This window comes from Stenella coeruleoalba, assembly GCF_951394435.1.
Source record: "Stenella coeruleoalba genome assembly, chromosome: 9".
Taxonomy (NCBI): Eukaryota; Metazoa; Chordata; class Mammalia; order Artiodactyla; family Delphinidae; genus Stenella; species Stenella coeruleoalba.
This window is the reverse complement of record NC_137155.1, coordinates 36,426,842-36,450,569: the sequence shown is the minus strand read 5'-3', so window position 1 is coordinate 36,450,569 and position 23,728 is coordinate 36,426,842. Positions and strand designations below refer to the sequence as shown.

Here is a 23,728-nt window from a genome sequence, read left to right as displayed (position 1 = left end):
TACACCGAATTTCTAATCTAATCTTAAAAGTAAGATGCAGCTTCACCATATCATTAGGAGAATGGAGAGGTGGGAAGGATAACAGACTGAAGAAACATCGTTTCTTTCCTCAAGGAAGACACAAAACTAGTGATCAAGTAATTGCACAAGTCATAGGAGGTGTTGGATGTGGACAAGAAAAGGAAGATTCATGGGCATGGGGGTTGTCAGGAAAGGCCTTATTTAAAAAAAGATGAGCTGTAAAGTAACAGGATTATTCTGTGCCTTGTCTTCTCCTTGGGGATGGTGGCCGGTTGAGCTGTTAGCACTGACCTCCTGTGTGGTCAGATTACAGAGTCCTCGGCTAAGCTGAGATCTGTTGACCCAAAGGACAGTGAGCCTGAGAAGAGGAGATGGTTCATAGACTGGGGCATAAAGAAAGGGAATTCAGAATTAGACAATCTCGGAGGTAGAGCTTGGGGAGGGGAGGTAGAGCATTGACTGCAGAATTAGACCATCTCTCAGGAGATCTGACTTAAAATGCTGGAGCAGGTGGAAGTTTAGAGAAACAAAAAGTGGGTCAAAACAGAGCAAGAAGACAACAGTGAGATGCAAAGAGATCAAAGAACGGTCTCAACAAATCCCTGGAGCAGTGGAAACTTCTTGTGGCAGCCTGCTCAGGCATGGTTGGATAGGCCTTGCCAGCCTAGGGCAGTTCCTTAAGAATAATCAGAAATGTACCAGGAGGAAAAGCCATGCAGGCAAAGAGAAATCGTGACTCATACACAGATGCAGAAACGATTCAGCATTATCGGAGGAGAGAGCCCTTGGCACATAATAGGCACTTAATAATATGTGATGGTGAATTAGTGGATATATGGAGCCAAATCCAATGTGACTATAGGGCAGAGAAATGTAGGGAAGGTTGTGAGAGCAAAAGGATAGGCCAGATTCCAGAGGCTTTGAAAACCTTTCAGGGAGTTTGGTGGAGACGTGGTAAGAGAAGTTTGAGTATTAAGTTAGCTAAAAGCACCCTTTTTATCATACGTATCTTCAAAGGCAATCCAGACATAAACTCATGGCCCAGATCAAAAGGTTGCACATAATTAATAAAAACAGCAAATGCTGAACTTCTGTGGTTCTTACTAAATTTTTATATCTGTATGTAATTACATGTAATTATTGTAGAAAGAATATTGTTCTCTAACTCTCATTTTCAGCTCCATGGAATAACATTTATAACTAGAAACTATTGTCTGGCAGAACTATACCTAAACAACAATGCAATATTTGATATACAAGGTATGTCTTAAATTTTGTCTTTTGATTGAATTGATTTTCAATTAAATAATAACTTTCAACTATGGTATTGCTCATGGCATGCAATAATCTGTTTTAACATTTCTGTTGAAAATATACGATGGAAGCTGTTATTTTTTAATGTTCTTGTGTACATTTCATTTTAAGATGTGCTGTTTGATTATGGTTTTAGCTCAATATTGTCATGTATCTTATTCAAGACGTAAAAGAATCTTTCTTTAGCATAGAAATTTTGCCATTCTACTGCACAGTTGGACACAAACTAGATATTATGGAAGCAAATTTTAATGTTTGGGAGCATTAATAAAAAATAATGACTTCATAAATAGTTTTAAATATTTTTACAGGCTGTAATTTTTCCTAGCCAAATTTCTGTTTCACTCTGAGTTAATTTTGTACCTGCAACAATCTCTAAACTGACAATTTCAAGCCTGGTATAAAAGTACATGATATACTAGGATCATGAGATACAAAGAAGTATGGTACAAAACATTTTTCTTCTGTATTACATGCTGCAGAATTGAAATATCATAAATTTTGAGATCCAGTATGATTCCTTGTTCCATGAAGAAAGGAAACCTTGCCAATTCAACTACGATGTCGTTATCGCAAAGATACAACACACTTTCACTTATGTTAAAAATGTGGGAAAATGTGCAATTTAGAATCAATAAGATGATAGGAATATTTGGCTTCCCATTGTGTAAAGAAAATATTTAGTTGAGCAGTTTGGGGGAGATACTGATTTGAATAACCATTTCCTGGATTGGCACCATAAACTAAGCAACATTGGCAAAACAAAACCAACAAAATAAGGATAACGAAAATAACCCCTTCAGAATCAAACAAAATCATTGCTACAGAAAAAAAAAAAACAGTGGAAAGAAATTGGCTCTATATTCCCAAATTACAGTCACTTATTTGAATTGTTATGCTTTGTTGTATTCTTAATGATAATTCATCATATTATTAATAATTCCTCCCTTCACCAGATGTAATGTATTCTTTGCTTTTGCTTAGGTAGCATGTTTAATTAGCATTAAAAATGTTTAAAATCTTATACAACTATTTTAATTTCTTTTAGGCCTGCACTCTTTGCATTCGTTGCATATACTCCGGCTGCACCACAATGAGTTAACAAACATTGAGGCAACAGTAAAGGAATTAAAGGGAATGCTAAATCTGAAGACCCTAAGTATTAATTTGCACTTTTATATAGCCATAACTTAAAATAGTGATAACACAGGACATTTTTTCATTTTTTGAATTTAAATTAGATCAGTGTTTATAACAAAACCACTTAGATAGTTTCCTGAAAACAAGACTAGATCTTTTTCTTTTTAAAAATACATTTTTGAAAGAACAACAGGTAGAAAAACAGTTTTTGTGAAATGATATGGCATGCCAAATGGAAATGATGAAAGCAAAAAGAGAAGGAGGCACATGTTTAAATCTGTGTTTTTGGTTTTACCTCTAAAGGCAGTTTTAGCACATATTATATGATTCCATTTATTTATACAAATGTCCAGAATGGGCACATCTATCGAGACAGCAACACTGAGAGGTAACTGTTTTTAAATAGTGGCTGCCCAGTGCTGGGGGGATGAGGGTCTGGGGAGTGACAGTCTGGGGTTTCTTTTCAGGGTGATGAAAATGTTCTAAAATTGAACGTGGTGACGGTTGCACAATTCTATGAATATACTAAAAACCATGAATTGTATACTTAAAATTAGTGAACCGTGTGATATGTGAATTATATTAGCAAAACTGACACTCCCTCCCCCCACACTAAAAAAAAGAGCACGTTTTAATGTAATCTTCCTATTGGGTGAACAGCAAACAATTCATATATATTGAATCGCACCCAGCAAGGAACTGACCTCAGTATTTGAAGAAGGTGTGAGGTGGGTTGGAAAAATAGATAATACACAGTTCCTACTCTCAATAAGCTTATAGTTGTTTGGTTTGTTTGTTTGTTTTTAAGCTTATAGTGTCAAAGGGTAAATAAACTGGTACACGATTGCAATTCAGAACAAATGGTTCTAGGTGGACCAAGGGAAAAGACTCAGAGCAGTGAATGGGTTTTCAAACTTCAGAGTTTGTAGACTTCTTTATACAAGGTCATAAAATAGATGGTTTTTTCCTATTTATTTTCTATTCATTTCTCAGAATTGCCAAAGATAGTGTTTTGAATATGTGTAAAGTGGTGTTGATGGTGGAGCTTCTAATCAGCTCAATACATAGTTATTAAAATTTTCAAATATTTTGAGTGTTAATCAGTTATACCTACTATATTAAGGAGAAATGATTTAAGTTCTTATAGGTAAGATTCTTTAAACCCAACTATTAAAAGTACCCCAAGTTCTAAGGAATTCAATGCTCATTTTTGAGACGTGATAAGGTCTGTGAAAGACTTATCAGGATTGGCCTGCATATTTGAATTACCTGGCCTTTCTGTGCTGAACAAATGCTTAAAATGTCTTTAAATGATTAAAAGACTGGTTATACTAGATCTTGAACTCTCTCTTACCTTCATTTTTCTGTAAAATGGGCTAATAACTACCTCTCAGGATTGCTTCAAATATTAAGCTAACTCTGTAAAGCATTAATTGGTTTGAAGGAGTAACAACAAAAAATTGTTTTATTATGGTTTATGTAAATTAGATAATGAATTAAGATGCACACAGTCTAGAAATTCTGCTGATTGGTAAATAGATTTTTAAAAAACTGACATTTTGAATAATAATTATAATAACATGTTTGAATGTTGAGAAAATGCTTTCTTATTATATTCTCATTTAAATCTTCATAGCAATCCAATGATGTGATTAGAATTATTCCCTCTTTAATGGTAGAAATGCAGGGCTCAGAGCTTTAACCAGACTACTAAGGAATGTTGAAACTTAAACTCATGCCTTGTTTCTTTTGTTTATCATTCATTCATTCAATAAATATTTATCATGCATTCACTAAGGACACTATTAGATGGAGATACAAAAGTAAACAAGAAAGACCCTATCTAGACCTTTATGGAGCTTATAGTTTTGTAACTCTCAGCCTAAATATTTCTTACAGAACTGAGGGGGCTCGATGCAAAACTGATTGGACAATTTGCTAAATGTAAGAACTGAATAATTTAAGCAAGTTTATTTTACAATGTAAGATTTGGCGGTTAGCAATCAAGGTTGCCCCATCATAGTCAATAGTGTTATGCCTTAAACAAAAGTGCCTGGCGGCAAGGGGGGTAAATGGAGTCTGAAATTCAGCCCTTGCCTGCCTTACCAGCCATGTATGTGGGCGCAGAATGGTGTCAGCCCTGAGGTGGGGTGCAGGAGTGCCTTTTCTAGTTCTCTGAAAGGCTGTTAGGTCAGCCTGGTAGTGTAAGGTCCATATCATTGCCTGTCACAACATTTTAAATGACCTCTACTTAAAATCATAGTGACTATAAATTGTTCCAACTGAGAATCTTGTAGAGGGATTATTTTTTGAAATGGAGAAAATGCTGCGTCAGGTTACACAAAAATGCATTTTCTGAAAATTTTTGGTAACAAATATGCACAGTTTGAACGCTTGCCCTATTTTGGTTAAAGATATTATACAAAAAAATGTTGGTGGACTTCCCTGGTGGTGCAGTGGTTGGGAATCCACCTGCCAATGCAGGGGACACGGGTTCGAGCCCTGGTCCAGGAAGATCCCACATGCTGCGGAGCAACTAAGCCCACGAGCCACAACTACTGAGCCCATGTGCCACAAATACTGAAGCCCGCACGCCTAGAGCCCGTGCTCCACAAAGAGAAGCCACCACAGTGAGAAGCCTGGGCACCACAACAAAGAGTAGCCCCTGCTCGCTGCAACTAGAGAAAGTCTGTGCGCAGCAACGAAGACCCAACACAGCCAAAAATAAATTTAAAAAAATTAAGAAAAAAATGTTGGCATTTACTAGCTACTAATTATATTGTGCAGTAATGTCACCTGATTGAGTTCCTATGAACCTCCTTTGCAATCACAGATTAGATTCAGCTCATTAACTACAATAAGAAATCCATGTATTTAAAAAATATATAAATTTATTTATTTATTTATTTAATTTTGGGTGTGTTGGGTCTTCGTTGCTGCACGTGGGCTTTCTCTAGTTGCGAAGAGTGGGGGCTACTCTTTGTTACGGTACGTGGGCTATTCATTGCAGTGGCTTCTCTTGTTGTGGAACACGGGCTGTAGGTGCGCAGGCTTCAGTAGTTGTGGCACGCGGGCTCAGTAGTTGTGGCTCACAGGCTTAGTTGCTCCGTGGCATATGGGATCTTCCCAGACCAGGGCTCGAACCCTGTCCCCTGCATTGGCAGGCGGGTTCTTAACCACTGCGCCACCAGGGAAGTCCCCCATGTATTTTCAAGTGTTAAAACTTTTCTTTTCAAGTTATGAGACTGTTTAAAATGCTAAAATATTATTATTATTATTCCACTTCAATTACAGTTCTTCGTAGGGTGAGAAAATAGCCTGGAGGGTAAACCTCTAACCCATTTCAGCATTGCACCCTCCACTGGCAATGAGGAGAACTGCCAAGAGATTACCCAGTATACACATGGCTGGGAGCTTCAGGGAGGCCTAAAACCAGCTGCAGAGTGTGAGGTCCTACAAACTGGAATTCCTGACTTCCAGGCTGAGTCAGGAGGGCCACACCTTTTCTCTCCAGGCAGTCTACCTTTCCACACCCTCCCCCTCTGGCTCCATTTTCCTCTTCCCTTCCCTCCTCCAAACTCTTTCTAAATCTGCATGTGTCAAAGATTTGCTTGTGGCTGCGGACTTTCACTAACCTTCAGTCTCCCTGCCTCTTTCCCAGCGCAGAGAGAAAAAACACCACCGACGACAGCAACAAAATACTTAACCCATTCTCCTGTTCCTAAATCTTTAGTCTCCTCATTTTTCTCAAATTTTCTCTATGTTGCATTAAGCTCCAGTATTGGAAAGTATGCTTGAACTCCTACATTCCGTAATTGTTAAGACTTGCTTCCTAGCAGAGACTTGAGGATTCACCCTTGGAAACAGGAAGTGCCCCTTTCAAAGAGAAGGTCTCCATTTTTTACAGATTCTGCTCTTAAGCACGTCCTGCCTTTCCTCATTTGGCCGCAGTCCACTGCTGATGGCAAATAGCCAGGGAGTGAAGAGGGATGCTGAGAGGTCAGTGTGGGACTATGGTCTCAGTGGTCTGTTCATCTGAGACTCTTTACCCTGAAATGCCCCTCAAGGTGGGACCACTCCTCCCAAACAACACAAGAGAACAGTCCACTCAATAAAAAGAGCCAACTGGGTCTTTCACTGCTGTTTGTCTTGAAACAGCATCCCTCACTCTCCTAACCCTTGCTTTAGTCCAAGTTTGCCTTTTAAAAATCAGGGATCATTTCCATATTCAGTACAATCATGTGGTATGCGGTGGCCCAGAGATTTTAGTTAAAATGAGATGGTGACAATGGAGATGCTGACCTTACTAAGTAACCTTGAGCCAGAACCTCTGTCTGATCATTGACAGTTGAGCTTCTTTCCACAGGCTGTTCTGTGTGGGCACAGATGGAGCTGCTTTTAACTTCTCTACATCGTTTTCCTATCTATTAAAATGGATATGTTGGTACATTATTAATTACATCAACTTTCTTCAAAGGTGGTCTAAAAAACATCCAGGTTCATTTAAATGGTGATTTTTAAATTTTGCCTTAAAAGTTAAAAAAAAATTAACTGGAGCCAATTATTTAGATGACTTTTTTTCCCTCTTCTCTTTCAATAAGAAGTAGCTTCACACATGTGACTCATGTAACTCAAGCTTGTGCAGTAAGGTAGTAGAAACATTTTGCTATATTATTGGGTAAATGTAAATTGCTTAGACTCAGAATCCCAAATTAAGATAAGCAAGACAGTGCTGGCGCCACCAAGGTGTACTCTATAAGTAGCCTAGAGGGAAGGTGGATTAAATAGTATTAACCTATTGAAAGTGAAAGTGTAAACAATTTCGCTTCATAGTTTCTAAAGGAATGTACCCATACATCATAGAAGGTTTTCAGAACTTTCAGACACAGGAAACGAATATCATATCTTAGAAACTTTATTTATGGTAATTTTAGTAGCATCAATCCAAAACTCATAAATCCAAAATGTTAAATGCTTAATAGTATAGAGGGGAAAAAGATAATTAAAAATAAGATTGCTTCCTTCTAACATTTAAGAGTAAGAAAAAAAGTGAAGAATAATAAAAATGAAATTCTTTTTAAATTATTTAATTCTAATTATGTTTTTAAGTTAATTTAGTCAGAGACTAGGCTTAATAGCCCAGTTTTCTGACTTGCTGTCATTTAGATTTTATTTTATGATGAGATGAATGTTGAACCACAATAAGTGCATCAAGTTTTTAGTATTATGACAACTTTTTAATAAGTAATGTAATAGTAGTAAATCCAAACTTGGTGATTTGTTTAGCTGAAGCCAGAAGTTTTAAAATTTATGTAAAGCAGTTATTTAACTAAGCACTAGGAAGAAAAACCAAGAAAAGAAATTAAATAGTAGTGTTCTCAGAGGGAAAAGAGAATATGAAGTGTATCCTAAAAGTAAACATCATTGAAAGATGTTGGTACATTTTCCATTAACATCATATGCAAAGGCAGACTCTACTCCCAGCTGCTATAATGTAGGATAGTGTTATGAGGTGTCAGATGTTATTCTCCAAGACAGTAACCACAGAGCAGACTTCTGCACTAAAGCATCTGTGAATTTTTCTCCCTCCTGAACTCTCATTAAAAAGAATTGTGTTTTGATGGGCTTCCCTGGTGGCGTGGTGGTTGAGAGTCCGTCTGCCGATGCAGGGGACGCGGGTTCGTGCCCAGGTACAGGAAGATCCCACGTGCCGCGGAGCAGCTGGGCCCGGGAGCCATGGCCGCTGAGCCTGCGCGTCCAGAACCTGTGCTCTGCAGCGGGAAAAGCCACTGCAAGAAACAATTGCGTTTGGCTTTTTTTTTTGCGGTACACGGGCCTCTCTCTGTTGTGGCCTCTCCCGTTGCGGATCACAGGCTCCGGACGCGCAGACTCAGCGGCCGTGGCTCACGGGCCCAGCCGCTCCGCGGCACGTGGGATCCTCCCGGACCGGGGCACAAACCCGTGTCCCCTGCATCGGCGGGTGGACTCTCAACCACTGCGCCACCAGGGAAGGCCGTGTTTTGCTTTTATACCCTTGAAGGGTGACCTTTTTTCTTCTTTGTCTGGCTCAAACTACAAGGTATGATCCCTGTGGATCTTTTAAAATCTGTCCTTATTACTGGTTTAGTATACATCCGTTCTATTCCCTGTCCTGTAGTTATAATTATTTGCTACCACTTTAAATTCCTTCTCTTTTGAGATTAAAATTCAAACCAGTTTTGTCACTTAAGAAATCTTGAAAAATATCCATTTCATTTTTCCTCTCATTTCCCCCAATACATACATATTTCCTTTCTTTTAAATTTTCTTGTTGCCCCTGGCTCTACATTTTCTTTTTTGCCTTTCCTCTTATAACTTTTGTTTCTTATGCACCAGGTGTCTTCCATTGCCTGCTTTAAGTCCCTCTAAAGCTCATGTTTTCCACAGCGAATAGCTACCTATAACGATTTTATTAGCCAGAAAAGTTTGTGCTTATACAACAAATATCAGAATATTTTATTGCCTGCAGAGAAAACATTCAGGTGATTAACTTCTTCAGTTTTTATCTAGTTTGTTGTCTTTCAAGCATCCCCCTTGACCCCCTCTTCTTTATGTTGCAAGCTCTTCTTTATAAATATTCATCAGTTTTTTCTGGCTTTCTAATGCTTAATACTTTCATGCTTTTATCAAACCTCTTTGTATTTTATAACTAGTCAAATGCTACAGCAGTACTCCTAGATTTAAATGTACGTTAAATGAGCCTCATGTTGTTGAGTGATGTTTTTGTACACAAGCTGGAGCTCTTTCTGCTACTGCCATCTAGTGGTTCTCCTCTTTTCCAGGAGTATTTTCTAGAAATTACGTGTAGGTGGAATACAATAGCTAAAGATATCCAAGTGGAAATTATAAGAGTTTTATTTCAAATTGTATTGCAATAACCCTGTTTAATATTATCTAAAGAAGAATAGGGAAAGTACCTTTTCCATGGAAATAAAATACAACTTCTAGCTGAAGATTTTAAAAAATATACCTACGTGCTGATGCCTAAGGGATGTCATGTCAGAAGCGCCTGGAGCTCTTCCGCATCAGCATGCCTCCCACCTCCAGCCTGGTTCATTAAGTATCCTAGCACCTGCGCACAAGGAAATCCGAGTCCCCTGTGCCTGGCCAGAGGTAGATGAGATGTAAAACCCGCATCTCTTCACCTCTACTCCTGTTGAGATCTGAAGCTGCTACTGGCATTTATATGTTCTGAACTAGGTGCAATGGTGTGAAGCCGAGGAAGAAAATTATAATAGAACAGTGTGCCACAACTCTGCCCATCTCCACGCAGGTACCCATGTGACCTTTGAGACTGGAAGAAGAGAACTAATGAACAAATACTTTAATAAAGAGCAGCATCAAGAACCCTCTAGAGCTGATATTGAGTTCTTTCTTTACTGATTAATTTACGGACATGTTAAACGTTTCCTCATTTGTGACAGATTTGGGTCAAAGATATGTCCTCAGCACCTAGCACAGTTCCTAGTAGATAGTAAGCACTCCGAAAATATTTGTTGAATGAATGAATTTAACAGATAGGAAAAGTAAGTCCTGCGATGAATAAGTAAGGGTTTGGTGAAACCATTGGTCTGTGAAGCAGAGCTTTACATACTGTTATGTTTTATATTAATCTTGCAATTTCTCATATTTTATCAAGTGATAAATGTAACTGATTTCGAAACCTGACATCTTAATTTGGATTCTTTCTTTGCAGCTCTCTACCAAAACCCTTTATGCCAATATAACTTGTACCGTTTATACACAATCTACCACCTTCCAGGAGTAGAGTTGCTTGACGGAAATCGTAAGAACACCTCTTCTTGCAGAGAAATATTTGAGAGTCAGTCTTATAACTCAGTGGTTTAAACTGCTGATGTTTTTTGGAAATAATTGTCTTTGTAAAGTTTTTCAATTATTTATTTTTGAAATTTTTGCTGTATGAAATTTGCTATAGTTTAGGAATTCATGTCTGTTGACCACTTTATAGGAAAGGCCATCTAACTGAGCATGAGGAAATGTCTCCTTTTGATTCTAGTTTTGACAGTAATGTGTTGAATGCCAATTCACTGACCCCCCGGCACCCTTAATTTTTTATTTCAAAAATGAGACAATTGGACTAAGCCTCATAGGCCTATTTAAGTTCTAAAAGTCATATTCTTTGAAATTCTGTAAATATGTATGTATATATATACTAAAACATATATAATAACTTCTATGTGATATATTTTTAGACATTGTACATAAACTAGTATGTCTGATTTATATAAGCCACAAAAAAGAAAAATCAACCTCAGTGCATTACATTTTACATTTTTTGAGGTCTATTTTACCCAGAAGTTCTTTATCACCTATCTACTTACCTTTCTACAGCTTTGAACATTCTTAATAACTTATAATTGAGTAACTTCTAAATGAGAATATATTAAAACCTTATGTTTATTCCTCTTCTTCCTCATAGCCATGAGGAAAAGAAGGGATGTAGCACAGCTGCAATTTCAATCATCCATGGTGATGTGTTAGAATGTGATGCGATAGGATTGATTTGTGCCTTGTGACATGAGGGACATATATTGAGCACTTGTAAGACTATGGAAATAACTTTTTACAAATTAATTTTGACAGGATGTTCACATACAACATGGGATAAATCCATTTTTAAAAGTAATTCTATTTTGAATCACTCTGCATATCTATTTATAATGTTATATAATAACATTACTTTTTGCATTTATCAGAAGTTACAGAAAAAGAAAGAAGATCAATGATTACGATTTTTAACCATAAAAAGTCTCATATTGTTCAATCAATAGCATTCAGAGGAAAAGTAGATGCCTCATGGAATCCAAGATCACCACTTAAGCAAAAACCAGCCCAGAGAGTACCTTCAGGTATTTAGAAAAAATGAAAAAAATGAAATGAAAACTCCTGAAACTTTTGGTTAATTTAGTTATAATAATAACTTCAATTTACAATAAGCTAAAGTTATGTAGTGAAATAAATATTTTCCAATTTTGTTAGCCTACCTAAATATATAACTTTCATCTTCATTTGTGTGTATTAAATAAGGTAATGTTATAACGAGATAATACATTGAAGTCCTTACCCCAGTATCTAGCACAGCATAATGGGCTCAATGAATAAGCTGCAATTGCTATTATTACGATTGACACTGGATAATTTCAACAATTAAGGCTATAAGTTTTTGATAATATAGAAAAATATAAAGAAGAAATAAAGATCATCTGCAATTCCTCCATTCAGAAATAAGCACTATTATTTTGTTGTACTCTCATAGACGGTGATCATATGCAAGTATAACCTGAATATCTTCAGTAATGTTTCATTAGATGGAATTTAATTTCTTGTATGTAACAGAAATCCAACTACAGTGACTTAAGTAAAAAGAGGTTAACTTTTCTCACACAACAAAGAGTATACAGTGTCCAAGGTTAGTGTAAGGTTCAATGATATTTTCAGTGTTCGAGAATACATCTATCTTTTGTTCTGCAATTCTTTTTAAAGAAATATGTTTATTTGGTCACAACAGCTAAACCTGCTATTAGGTTTAGTAACATGCCCTAGTGAATTTAGATTTTTGACCCATTTAGGATCCTGTATTCTATAAATTTTATTTTATTTATTTATTTTTTAACATCCTTATTGGAGTATAATTGCTTTACAATGGTGTGTTAGTTTCTGCTTTAGAACAAAGTGAATCAGTTATACATATACATATGTTCCCATATCTCTTCCCTCTTGCGTCTCCCTTCCTCCCACCCTCCCTATCCCACCCCTCTAGGTGGTCACAAAGCACCGAGCTGAACTCCCTGTGCTATGCGGCTGCTTCCCACTAGCTATCGATTTTACGTTTGGTAGTGTATATATGTCCATGCCACTCTCTCACCTTCTCACAGCTTACCCTTCCCCCTCCCCATATGCTCAAGTCCATTCTCTAGTAAGTCTGTGTCTTTATTCCCGTCTTGCCCCTAGGTTCTTCATGACCTTTTTTTTTTCTTTTTCCTTTCTTAGATTCCATACATATGTTAGCATACGGTATTTGTTTTTCTCTTTCTGACTTACTTCACTCTGTTTGACAGACTCTAGGTCCAACCACCTCACTACAAATAACTCAATTTCGTTTCTTTTTATGGCTGAGTAATATTCCATTGTATATATGTGCCACATCTTCTTTATCATCTGTTGATGGACACTTCAGTTGCTTCCATGTCCTGGCTATTGTAAATAGAGCTGCAATGAACATTTTGGTACATGACTCTTTTTGAATTACGGTTTTCTCAGGGTATATGCCCAGTAGTGGGATTGCTGGGTCATATGGTAGTTCTATTTTTAGTTTTTTAAGGAACCTCCATACTGTTCTCCATAGTGGCTGTATCAATTTACATTCCCACCCACAGTGCAAGAGGGTTCCCTTTTCTCCACACCCTCTCCAGCATTTATTGTTTGTAGATTTTTTGATGATGGCCATTCTGACCAGTGTGAGATGATATCTCATTGTAGTTTTGATTTTCATTTCTCTAATGATTAATGATGTTGAGCATCCTTTCATGTGTTTGTTGGCGATCTGTATATCTTCTTTGGAGAAATGTCTATTTAGGTCTTCTGCCCATTTTTGGACTGGGTTGTTTGTTTTTTTGATATTGAGCTGCATGAGCTGCTTATAAATTTTGGAGATTAATCCTTTGTCAGTTGTTTCATTTGCAAATATTTTCTCCCATTGTGAGGGTTGTCTTTTTGCCTTGTTTATGGTTTCCTTTGCTGTGAAAAAGCTTTTAAGTTTCAGTAGGTCCCATTTGTTTCTTTTTGTTTTTATTTCCATTTCTCTAGGAGGTGGGTCAAAAAGGATCTTGCTGTGATTTATGTCATAGAGTATTCTGCCTATGTTTTCCTCTAAGAGTTTTAGAGTGTCTGGCCTTACATTTATGTCTTTAATCCATTTTGAATTTATTTTTGTGTATAGTGTTAGGGAGTGTTCTAATTTCATTCTTTTCCATGTAGCTGTCCAATTTTCCCGGCACCACTTATTGAAGAGGCTGTCTTTTCTCCATTGTATATTCTTGCCTCCTTTATCAAACACAAGGTGACCATATGTTTGTGGGTTTGTCTCTGGGTTTTGTATCTTGTTCCATTGATCTATATTTCTGTTCTTGTGCCAGTACCATACCGTCTTGATGACTATAACTTTGTAGTATAGTCTGAAGTCAGGGAGGCAGATTCCTCCAGCTCTGTTTTTCTTTCTCAAGATTGCTTTGGCTATTTGGGGTCTTTTGTGTTTCCATACAAATTGTGAAATTTTTTGTTCTAGTTCTGTGAAAAATGCCAGTGGTAGTTTGATAGGGATTGCATTGAATCTGTAGATTGCTTTAGGTAGTATAATCATTTTCATAATGTTCATTCTTCCAATCCAAGAACATGGTATATCTCTCCATCTGTTTGTATCATCTTTAATTTCTTTCATCAGTGTCTTACAGTTTTCTGCATACTCGTCTTTTGTCTCCTTAGGTACCTTTTGTTGCAGTGGTAAATGGGAGTGTTTCCTTAATTTCTCTTTCAGATTTTTCATCATTATTGTATAGGAATGCAAGAGATTTCTGTGCATTAATTTTGTATCCTGCTACTTTACCAAATTCATTGATTAGCTCTCATAGTTTTCTGGTAGTATCTTTAGGATTCTCTATGTATAGTATCATGTCATCTGCAAACAGTGACAGCTTTACTTCTTTTCCAATTTGTATTCCTTTTATTTCTTTTTCTTTTCTGATTGTTGTGGCTAAAACTTCCAAAACTATGTTGAATAATAGTAGTGAGAATGGGCAACCTTGTCTTGTTCCTGATATTAGTGGAAATGGTTTCAGCTTTTCAGCATTGAGAATGATGTTGGCTGTGGGTTTGTCATATATGGCCTTTATTATGTTGAGGTAAGTTCCCTCTGTGCCTACTTTCTGGAGGGTTTTTATCATAAATGGGTGTTAAATTTTGTCAAAAGCTTTTTCTGCATCTACTGAGATGATCATATGGTTTTATTCTTTCAGTTTGTTAATATGGTGTATCACATTGATTGATTTGCATATATTGAAGAATCCTTGCATTGCTGGGATAAACCCCACTTGATCATGGTGTATGATCCTTTTAATGTGCTGTTGGATTCTGTTCGCTAGTATTCTGTTGAGGATTTTTGCATCTATGTTCATCAGTGATATTGGTCTGTAGTTTTCTTTCTTTGTGACATCTTTGTCTGGTTTTGATATCGTGGTGATGGTGGTCTCGTAGAATGAGCTTGGGACTGTTCCTCCCTCTGCTATATTTTGGAAGAGTTTGAGAAGGATAGGTGTTAGCTCTTCTCTAAATGTTTGATAGAATTCGCCTGTGAAGCCATCTGGTCCTGGGCTTTTGTTTGCTGGAAGATTTTTAATCACAGTCTCAATTTCAGTGCTTGTGATTGGTCTGTTTATATTTTCCATTTCTTCCTCATTAAGTCTCAGAAGGTTGTGCTTTTCTAAGAATTTATCCATTCCTTCTAGGTTGTCCATTTTATTGGCATATAGTTGCTGTAGTAATCTCTCATGATTCTTTGTATATCTGCAGTGTCAGTTGTTACTTCTCCTTTTTCATTTCTAATTCTATTGAGTATTCTCCCTTTTTTTCTTGATGAGACTGGCCAGTGGTTTATCAATTTTGTTTATCTTCTCAGGGAACCAGCTTTTGGTTTTATTGATCTTTGCTATTGTTTCCTTCATTTCTTTTTCATTTATTTCTGATCTGATCTTTATAATTTCTTTCTGCTAACTTTGGGTTTTTTTGTTCTTCTTTCTCTAATTGCTTTAGGTGTAAGGTTAGTTTGTTTATCTGAGTTGTTTGTTTCTTGAGGTAGGATTGTATTGCTATAATCTTCTCTCTTAGAACTGCTTTTGTTGCAACCCATAGGTTTTGGGTTGTCGTGTTTTCATTGTCATTTGTTCCTAGGTATTTTTTGATTTCCTCTTTGATTTCTACAGTGATCTCTTGGTTATTAAGTAGTGTATTGTTAGCCTCCATGTGTTTGTATTTTTTACAGATTTTTTCCTGTAATTGATATCTAGTCTCATAACGTTGTGGTCGGAAAAGATACTTGATAGGATTTCAATTTTCTTAAATTTACCAAGGCTTGATTTGTGACCCAAGACATGATCTATCCTGAAGAATGTTCCATGAGCACTTGAGAAGAAAATGTATTCTGTTGTTTATGGATGGAATGTCCTATAAATATCAGTTAAGTCCATCTTGTTTAGTGTATCATTTAACGTTTGTGTTTCCTTATTTATTTTCATTTTGGATGATCTGTCCATTGGTGAAAGTGGGGTGTTAAAGTCCCCTGCTATGATTGTTCTGTTACTGTCAATTTCCCCTTTTATGGCTGTTACCATTTGCCTTATGTACTGAGGTGCTCCTATGTTGGGTGCCTAAATATTTACAATTGTTGTATCTTCTTCTTGGATTGATCCCTTGATCATTATGTAGTGTCCTTCTTTGTTTCTTTTAATAGTCTTTATTTTACAGTCTATTTTGTCTGATATGAGAATTGCTACCCCAGCTTTCTTCTGATATCCATTTGCATGGATTATCTTTCTCCATCCCCTCACTTTCAGTCTGTATGTGTCCCTAACTCAGAAGTGGGTCTCTTGTAGACAGCATATATACGGGTCTTGGTTTTTATCCATTTAGCCAGTCTATGTCTTTTGGTTTGAGCATTTAATCCATTTATATTCAAGGTTCTTATTGATATGTATGTTCGTATTACCGTTTTCTTAATAGTTTTGGTTTATTATTGTAGGTCTTTTCCTTCTCTTGTGTTTCCTGCCTAGAGAAGTTCCTTTAGAATTTGTTGTAAAGCTGGTTTGCTGGTACTGAGTTCTCTTAGCTTTCTCTTGTCTGTAAACATTTTAATTTCTGTGTCAAATCTGAATGAGATGCTTGCTGGGTAGGGTCATTTTGGTTGTAGGTTTTTCCCTTTCATCACTTTAAATATGTCCTGCCACTCCCTTCTGGCTTGCAGAGTTTTCGATGAAAGATCAGCTGTTAACGTTATGGGGATTCCCTTGTATGTTATTTGTTTTTCCCTGCAGCTTTTAATAATTTTTTCTTTGTGTTTACTTTTTCATAGTTTGATTAATATGTGTCTTGGTGTGTTTCTCCTTAGATTTATCCTGTATGGGACTCTCTGCACTTCCTGGACTTAATTAACTATTTCCTTTCCCATATTAGGGAAGTTTCCAAGTATAATCTCTTCAAATATTTTCTCAGTCCCGTTCTTTTTCTCTTCTTCTTCTCGGACCCCGATAGTTCAAATGTTGGTGCACTTAATGTTGTCCCAGAGGTCTCTGAGACTGTCCTCAATTCTTTTCATTCTTTTTTCTTTATTCTGCTCAGCAGTAGTTATTTCCACTATTTTATTTTCCAGGTCACTTATCTGTTCTTCTGCCTCAGTTATTCTGCTATTGATTCCTTCTAGAGAATTTAAAATTTCATTTATTGTTGTTCATCATTGTTTATTTGTTCTTTAGTTCTTCTAGGTCCTTGTTAAACGTTTCTTGTATTTTCTCCATTCTATTTCCAAGATTTGGGGTCATCTTTACTATCATTACTCTGAATTGTTTTTCAGGTAGACTGCCTATTTCCTGTTCATTTGTTAGGTCTGGTGGGTTTTTATCTTGCTCCTTCATCTGCTGTGTGTTTTTCTGTCTTCTCATTTTGCTTAACTTACTGTGTTTGGGGTCTCCTTTTCGCAGCCTGCAGGTTTGTAGTTCCCATTGTTTTTGGTGTCTGCCCCCAGTGTCTAAGGTTGGTTCAGTGGGTTGTGTAGGCTTCCTGGTGGAGGGGACTAGTGCCTGTGTTCTGGTGGATGAGGCTGGATCTTGTCTTTCTGGTGGGCAGGACCATGTCCAGTGGTGTGTTTTGGTGTGTCTGTGACCTTATTATGATTTTAGGCAGCCTCTTTGCTAATGGGTGGGGTTGCGTTCCTTTCTTGCTGGTTGTTTGGCATAGGGTGTCCAGCAGTGTAGCTTGCTGGTTGTTGAGTGGAGCTGGGTCTTAGCGTTGAGATGAAGATCTCTGGGAGAGCTTTTGCCATTTGATATTCGTGGAGCTGGGAGGTCTCTGGTGGACCAATGTCCTGAACTCGGCTCTCCCACCTCAGAGGCACAGGCCTGACACCCAACTGGAGCACCAAGACCCTGTCAGCCATACGGCTCAGAAGGAAAGGGAGAAAAAAAAAAAAGGAAGAAAAAAAGTAATAATAAAATAAAGTTATTGAATAAAAAATAATTATTAAAAAAAAGAAAAAAAAAAGAAAGAAGAGAGCAACCATACCAAAAAACAAATCCCCCAATGATAACAAGTGCTAAAAATTATACTAAAAAAAAAAAAAAAATCCCAAAACGGACAGACAGAACCCTAGGACAAATGGTAAATGCAAAGCTATACAGACAAAATCACACACGGAAGCATACACATACACACTCACAAAAAGAAAGAAAGAAAATAATATATATATTGTTGCTCCCTAAGTCCACCACCTCAATTTTGGGACGATTTGTTGTCTACTCAGGTATTCCACAGATGCAGGGTACATCAAGTTGATTGTGGAGATTTAATCCGCTGCTCCTGAGGCTGCTGGGAGAAATTTCCCTTTCTCTTCTTTGTTCACACAGCACCTGGGGTTCAGCTTTCGATATGGCCCCGCCTCTGCGTGTAGGTTGCCTTAAGGCGTTTCTTCCCTCCCCAGACAGGACGGGGTTAAAGGAGCAGCTGCTTCGGGGACTCTGGGTCACTCAGGCCGAGGGGAAGGAGGGGTACGGATGGGGGGTGTGCCTGCAGCAGCAGAGGCCGGTGTGACGTTGCACCAGCCTGAGGTGCGCCGTGCGTTCTCCCGGGGAAGTTGTCCCTGGATCCCGGGACCCTGGCGGTGGCGGGCTGCATAGGCTCCCGGGAGGGGGGTGTGGAGAGTGACCTGTGCTCGCACACAGGCTTCTTAGTAGCTACAGCAGCAGCCTTACCGTCTCATGCCCATCTCTGGTGTCTGGGCTCCTTTAAGCGGCTCTCTGAATCCCCTCCCCTCGCGCACCAGGAAACAAGGAGGCAAGAAAAAGTCTCTCGCCTCTTCGGCAGCTCCAGAGTCTTCCCGGACCCCCTGCCGGCTAGCTGCGGCGAACTAGCCCCTTCAGGCTGTGTTCACGCAGCCAAACCCAGTCCTCTCCCTGGGATCCGCCCTCCGAAGCCCGAGCCTCAGCTCCCAATCCCCGCCCGCCCCAGCAGGTGAGCAGACAAGCCTCTCGGGCTGGTGAGTGCTGGTCGCCACCGATCCTCTGTGCGGGAATCTCTTCGCTTTGCCCTCTGCACCCCTGTGGCTGCGCTCTCCTCCGCGGCTCCGAAGGGCCCCCCCACTCCGCCACCCGCCGTCTCCGCCCACGAAGGGGCTTCCTAGTGTGTGGACACCTTTCCTCCTTCACAGCTCCCTCCCACTGGTGCAGGTCCGTCCCTATTCTTTTGTCTCTGTTTTTTCTTTTGCCCTACCCAGGTATGTGGGGAGTTTCTTGCCTTTTGGGAGGTCTAAGGTCTTCTGCCAGCGATGAGTAGGTGTTCTGTAGGAGCTGTTCCACATGTAGATGTATTTCTGCTGTATTTGTGGGGAGGAAGGTGATCTCCACGTCTTACTCTTCCGCCATCTTGAAGGTCTCTCAGCTGCTTTTTCAAACAAGAATCCAGTCAAGGTTCACGATTACATTTGGTTGTTCTGGCAGATTTCTCTTTTAAAATAGTCTTGGGCTTCCCTGGTGGCGCAGTGGTTGAGAGTCCGCCTGCCGATGCAGGGGACGCGGGCTCGTGCCCCGGTCCGGGAAGATCCCACATGCCGCGAAGCGGCTGGGCCCGTGAGCCATGGCCGCTGAGCCTGCGCATTCGAAGCCTGTGCTCCGCAATGGGAGAGGCCACAGCGGTGAGAGGCCCGCGTACCGCAAAAAAATAAATAAATAAAAATAAAATAGTCTTAAATTTTTTCCATGACTTTTTGTAGGGACCAGGCCAGTTACATTATGGAATGCCTCAATTTGTATGATTGTTTCCACAAAGTATAATTCAACGTGTCCCTTTATCCCCTATATGTCCTATAGAATAGAAGTAATGTCTGGAGGACACGTTTTGGATGCAGAAGGCTATAGCGTAGAGCAGTGGTTGTCGAAGTGTGGTCCCCAAATCAGCAGCAGCAGCAGCATCAGTTAGTAATTTGCTACAGATGCACATTCTTGCCCCAAACAACATCTACTGAATTAGAAACTCAGGGTGGACCCAGAAAGCTATGTTTTAACAAGCCTTTCAGGTGATTCTGATGCGTACTCCCACCAGAGAACAACCAATGTAGAGGCAAGAACGCAAGGTTTAGATCAGATTCTCCTGGATTTGAACACCAGCTCTGCTAGTAATTACAATTTTTATTTTGGACATGAATTTGCTTCACCTTTCTGTTTTTTAAAATGGGGGTAATATCTTCCTTTGGCTGTTAGGATGCTTAATATGCAAACCATTGCAACACCTGATCTGACACATATCAACTGCATGATAAGTTGGACTGTTCTCTTGGTCAGCCACTTCCTTGTTTTTTCTTTTAGTTCATGTAAAAGCTAATGCTCAAACTGAATGTTTACTGGATTAGTGGGGGTAAGCCATGCTGTGGTAGGAAAGGAATCTCGGGATAGAAAATCTCCACTCTTAAAAATAGCTAATACACCCAGTAACAAGCAATATATGGTAACTCCCATCTGTTTTTCAGGGCTAGAGAGTTTTTCAGGTGTGAGGAGGATAGCTGATTGCTACCTTTAGTGCTTTACATTTCTTTCATATCAAACCTCCAAAAACAAAATTAGGGAAGAAAGGATAGGGAGAGTATTTCATTGCATTTGAAATTTTTTCTTCTTAATTCACATTCTTAATTCATAGAAAGGCTGACTATAAGCCTCCCCCAAATTGGCAGCATGACCGTAATCAATCTCCTCATTTTCTACAAACCAAACATATATAATAAAATTAATAAAACTCACTATGTAAGTTTTTAAAACTTGTGCCTTATAGTTTTTATAGTTTCTATATTTGTTCTTACTGTGACATGCACATTTAGGACTCTAAATTCTTTTATTGGAAATAAACTATTCTTGAAAATGTTTATAAAGCAATTGTAACACCACATTTTGATTTTATTATTCTTAACCCTAAAATGAGAAAGAAATCAATTGTATTCCAAATAGATTGAGAAGCAAGGACAACTTGAAGTTTCTTCAAATTTCAGGAACAAAATTAAAAGACACAATTGGAAGAAATATTTGCAATACATACAATAGGAAAAGTTAATGCCCATTATCTCGAAGGACTCCTATAAATCAATTTGAAAACTAGTCACAAAAGATACGGACATTTATAGAAGGAAAAAAATGTGATGTCTAACAATCAGCCTCACTAGTGAGCAAGTAAGTGCAAATTAAAACAATGAGATACCATTTTCATCCTGCAGGTAGGCAAACACTGAAAAGGTTGGTGAAGTTGAGGGGAGAAAAGAGCACAACTCATACTCTTCCAAGAAAGTTGAACCAGGGTAAACTGGTTCAACTTTCTTGGAAGGTCATATGGCATATGACAGTATCCACCCGTATATAAAATGTGCAACACATTCAACACAGCAATTAAATTTGAAATCTGTCTCCTACAGAAGTATTTGCACACATGAACAAAAATATATGTGTAAAGTGCTAATTGAAACTTTTTGTAATAGAAAAACAGAAAATCTAAATGGTCACTCATAGAATGTTAGCTTATGGCACATCCATACAATATGAACAATTGGATTTAGAATCATTCCGTGGTATATTTTGAGCACAAAAAAATATGTTGTGGAGTAATATAATGCAGAATAATGACAAAATTAGAATTTCGTCAGCAAACAAATCTTTGTGTATATGTATGTGCGTGAGTGCACGTGCATACGCACATAGGGGGCTGGAAGCATACATACAAAACTCTTAATGGTGATACTTCTGATATAAGGAATTGGACAGGTCAAAGGGAGATTTCACTTTTTACTATTTTCTTGTTTATATTCATCAAAAGTAAAATGTGAGCTTTTTGTAATTAAAAATGTAGAAAGAATCTGGGGAGATGAAAAAAGACATGGGAGACTTGGGTTAGCCACTTGTGAAGGGAACGATGCCTTGAACCCCTCTCCTAAGGCAGAGGCTGTGTGCTCCCTGCTGCCTGTGAGTTGGCAAGAGCTCAGACTGTGGGCTTTGCTGGCCCAACAGGTGCTGGTACATTCCATCACTAGCCTGGCACTGGGCCTTCTGGAGAGGAATAAACAAAGTAATGACAGTCTCTAGAAGATACCATAAGAAATCCAAGCTTTGAGGACTAGCCTTTGAGCTCCAAAGCTAGGTAAGATGTAGATTCTTGTGATCTAGGATTTGTTTATTTTGTGTCTTTGAAGTTAATGCCAAGAATCCAAGAGGTTTAAACTGCCCTAAATATTTTTTCCTCATTTGGTCTATTAGTCCATTTACAGATGCATGTGCCTATCTGAAAAAAGAAAACGGATCCGTTTCCGCACATGAGACTGAGTATCTTAATTATAAAAATTTCCATTTGGATTCCGTTGGTAACTAAATTGATTGAGCATTTTGTTCTCAGAGTTTTGAGACGTGTATTGTATTAAAGAATTTGCCTTAAAACCTTAGACACACCTAAGGCACTATATCTGAAAGAAAATTTGAGTTTGAGGTTAGGTATCACGGCAATTTTGACCGATTGAACTATTTATCTAAATGATTGCTCAAAAACCAGAGAGCTATGCTCTAGACTTTTTCCTTTATAGCATTATTTCATTGTTTTAAAATGTTGACTAAACATTTGAAAAATACTAATTTAGAATTTTTCTTTTAGACTTTGCATTTGCGAATAATGTAGACAAGTAAGTGATTTTTAAACTTTACTTTTCTTACCAGATTATTTCATAATCGTGTTGATTCCCTAGATTATTCCCATTTCCCAAAATGGATTTTAATGGGTTAAAAAAATGACTAACTCTTCAATAGATCAGAAAAATTGCTGTCTTCCTGTGATATATGAGTTCAAACTATGTATTCATATTTGACATATTTAGATTTTTTAATATTATTATTATAACCTAAAATAAATGAAAATGTGGGGTGAGGTGGAGGGAGAAGTTAGACAAAAAAGTTAAAAAAGAAAAAGACAAAATCTTGAAAGTAAGCATAGAAAAAAAACCTTAAGAATTACCTGATATTGTAAATGAAGGTCTTTACTTCTTTGTTTACTGTTCCCCTAAATATGTTCAGTGAGAGCAATTATTAACATTTTATATTCACTGGAATTTACATTTTCAAAAGAAATAGTTCATAAACTATGAAAAACATTAAATTTATGAATATTGATGAATTTTAAAATCATCATTCTGTTTTAATATTGCACTTAGGAATTTTTTCTTTGGATTCAGTCTTGAAAAACAGTATCTCCAAGCACTTTTACAAAATATAGTATAATATAGAGTTATATAATAATTAACTATTATTAATAATAATTATAATTAAAAGTTATAATAACTTTTCAATAAAATGTACATAAGATACTAATATGCATATGATATCTATATATATTTTTTAATCATTTCATTTAACCACTGATTTGAAATATGAATGCTTGAATATGTGAGACCTATTATAGCTGATCCCAAATATATTCACTCTATTTTTAAAATAAACAATATATACAATATAATATGGTGTTACTTGTCCTGAAAGTCATTTGTCAGTAGGGCCCAAAAGTTATTTGTCAGTGGTACTACACTACAGATAAACGAAAAATATGGCACTGATTCACTTAAATTAAACATTGGTCTAACTGATTTTTTTTCTGACATAATTGCCATTTTTTCAGAACTATGTTTGATGACCCAGAAGATGCTGTTTTTGTAAGGTCCTTGAAGCGATCGGCAATGGCTATTACCTCTCTGAACTGGGACACAGTTCCAACACGAGAGGAAAAATACCTTGAAGAGAAAGACACAGAACCTGTCCAAATGCTCACAGTTACACTGAGATAATCCTTGGGGTTTCTAGAAATCCTAGTAGTTTTCAGTTATACATTAAACTTTTCTGTGATTAGCATATTATATATTTATTGT

At 37.7% G+C, this 23,728-nt stretch overlaps 1 protein-coding gene across 1 annotated transcript in view; it reads left to right on the top strand.

The window, feature by feature from the left end:
• The window catches only part of LRRC72 (leucine rich repeat containing 72), a 35,746-nt gene extending 12,018 nt beyond the window's left edge, over nt 1-23,728 (top strand). Inside the window, exons 3-8 of the mRNA XM_079931756.1 lie at nt 1,200-1,281; nt 2,384-2,494; nt 10,211-10,300; nt 11,232-11,384; nt 22,468-22,495; nt 23,482-23,728. Of these exons, the coding sequence (XP_079787882.1) occupies nt 1,200-1,281; nt 2,384-2,494; nt 10,211-10,300; nt 11,232-11,384; nt 22,468-22,495; nt 23,482-23,647 (630 nt within the window). The 3' untranslated portion in view covers nt 23,648-23,728. The remainder of the gene's footprint in view (nt 1-1,199; nt 1,282-2,383; nt 2,495-10,210; nt 10,301-11,231; nt 11,385-22,467; nt 22,496-23,481) is intronic.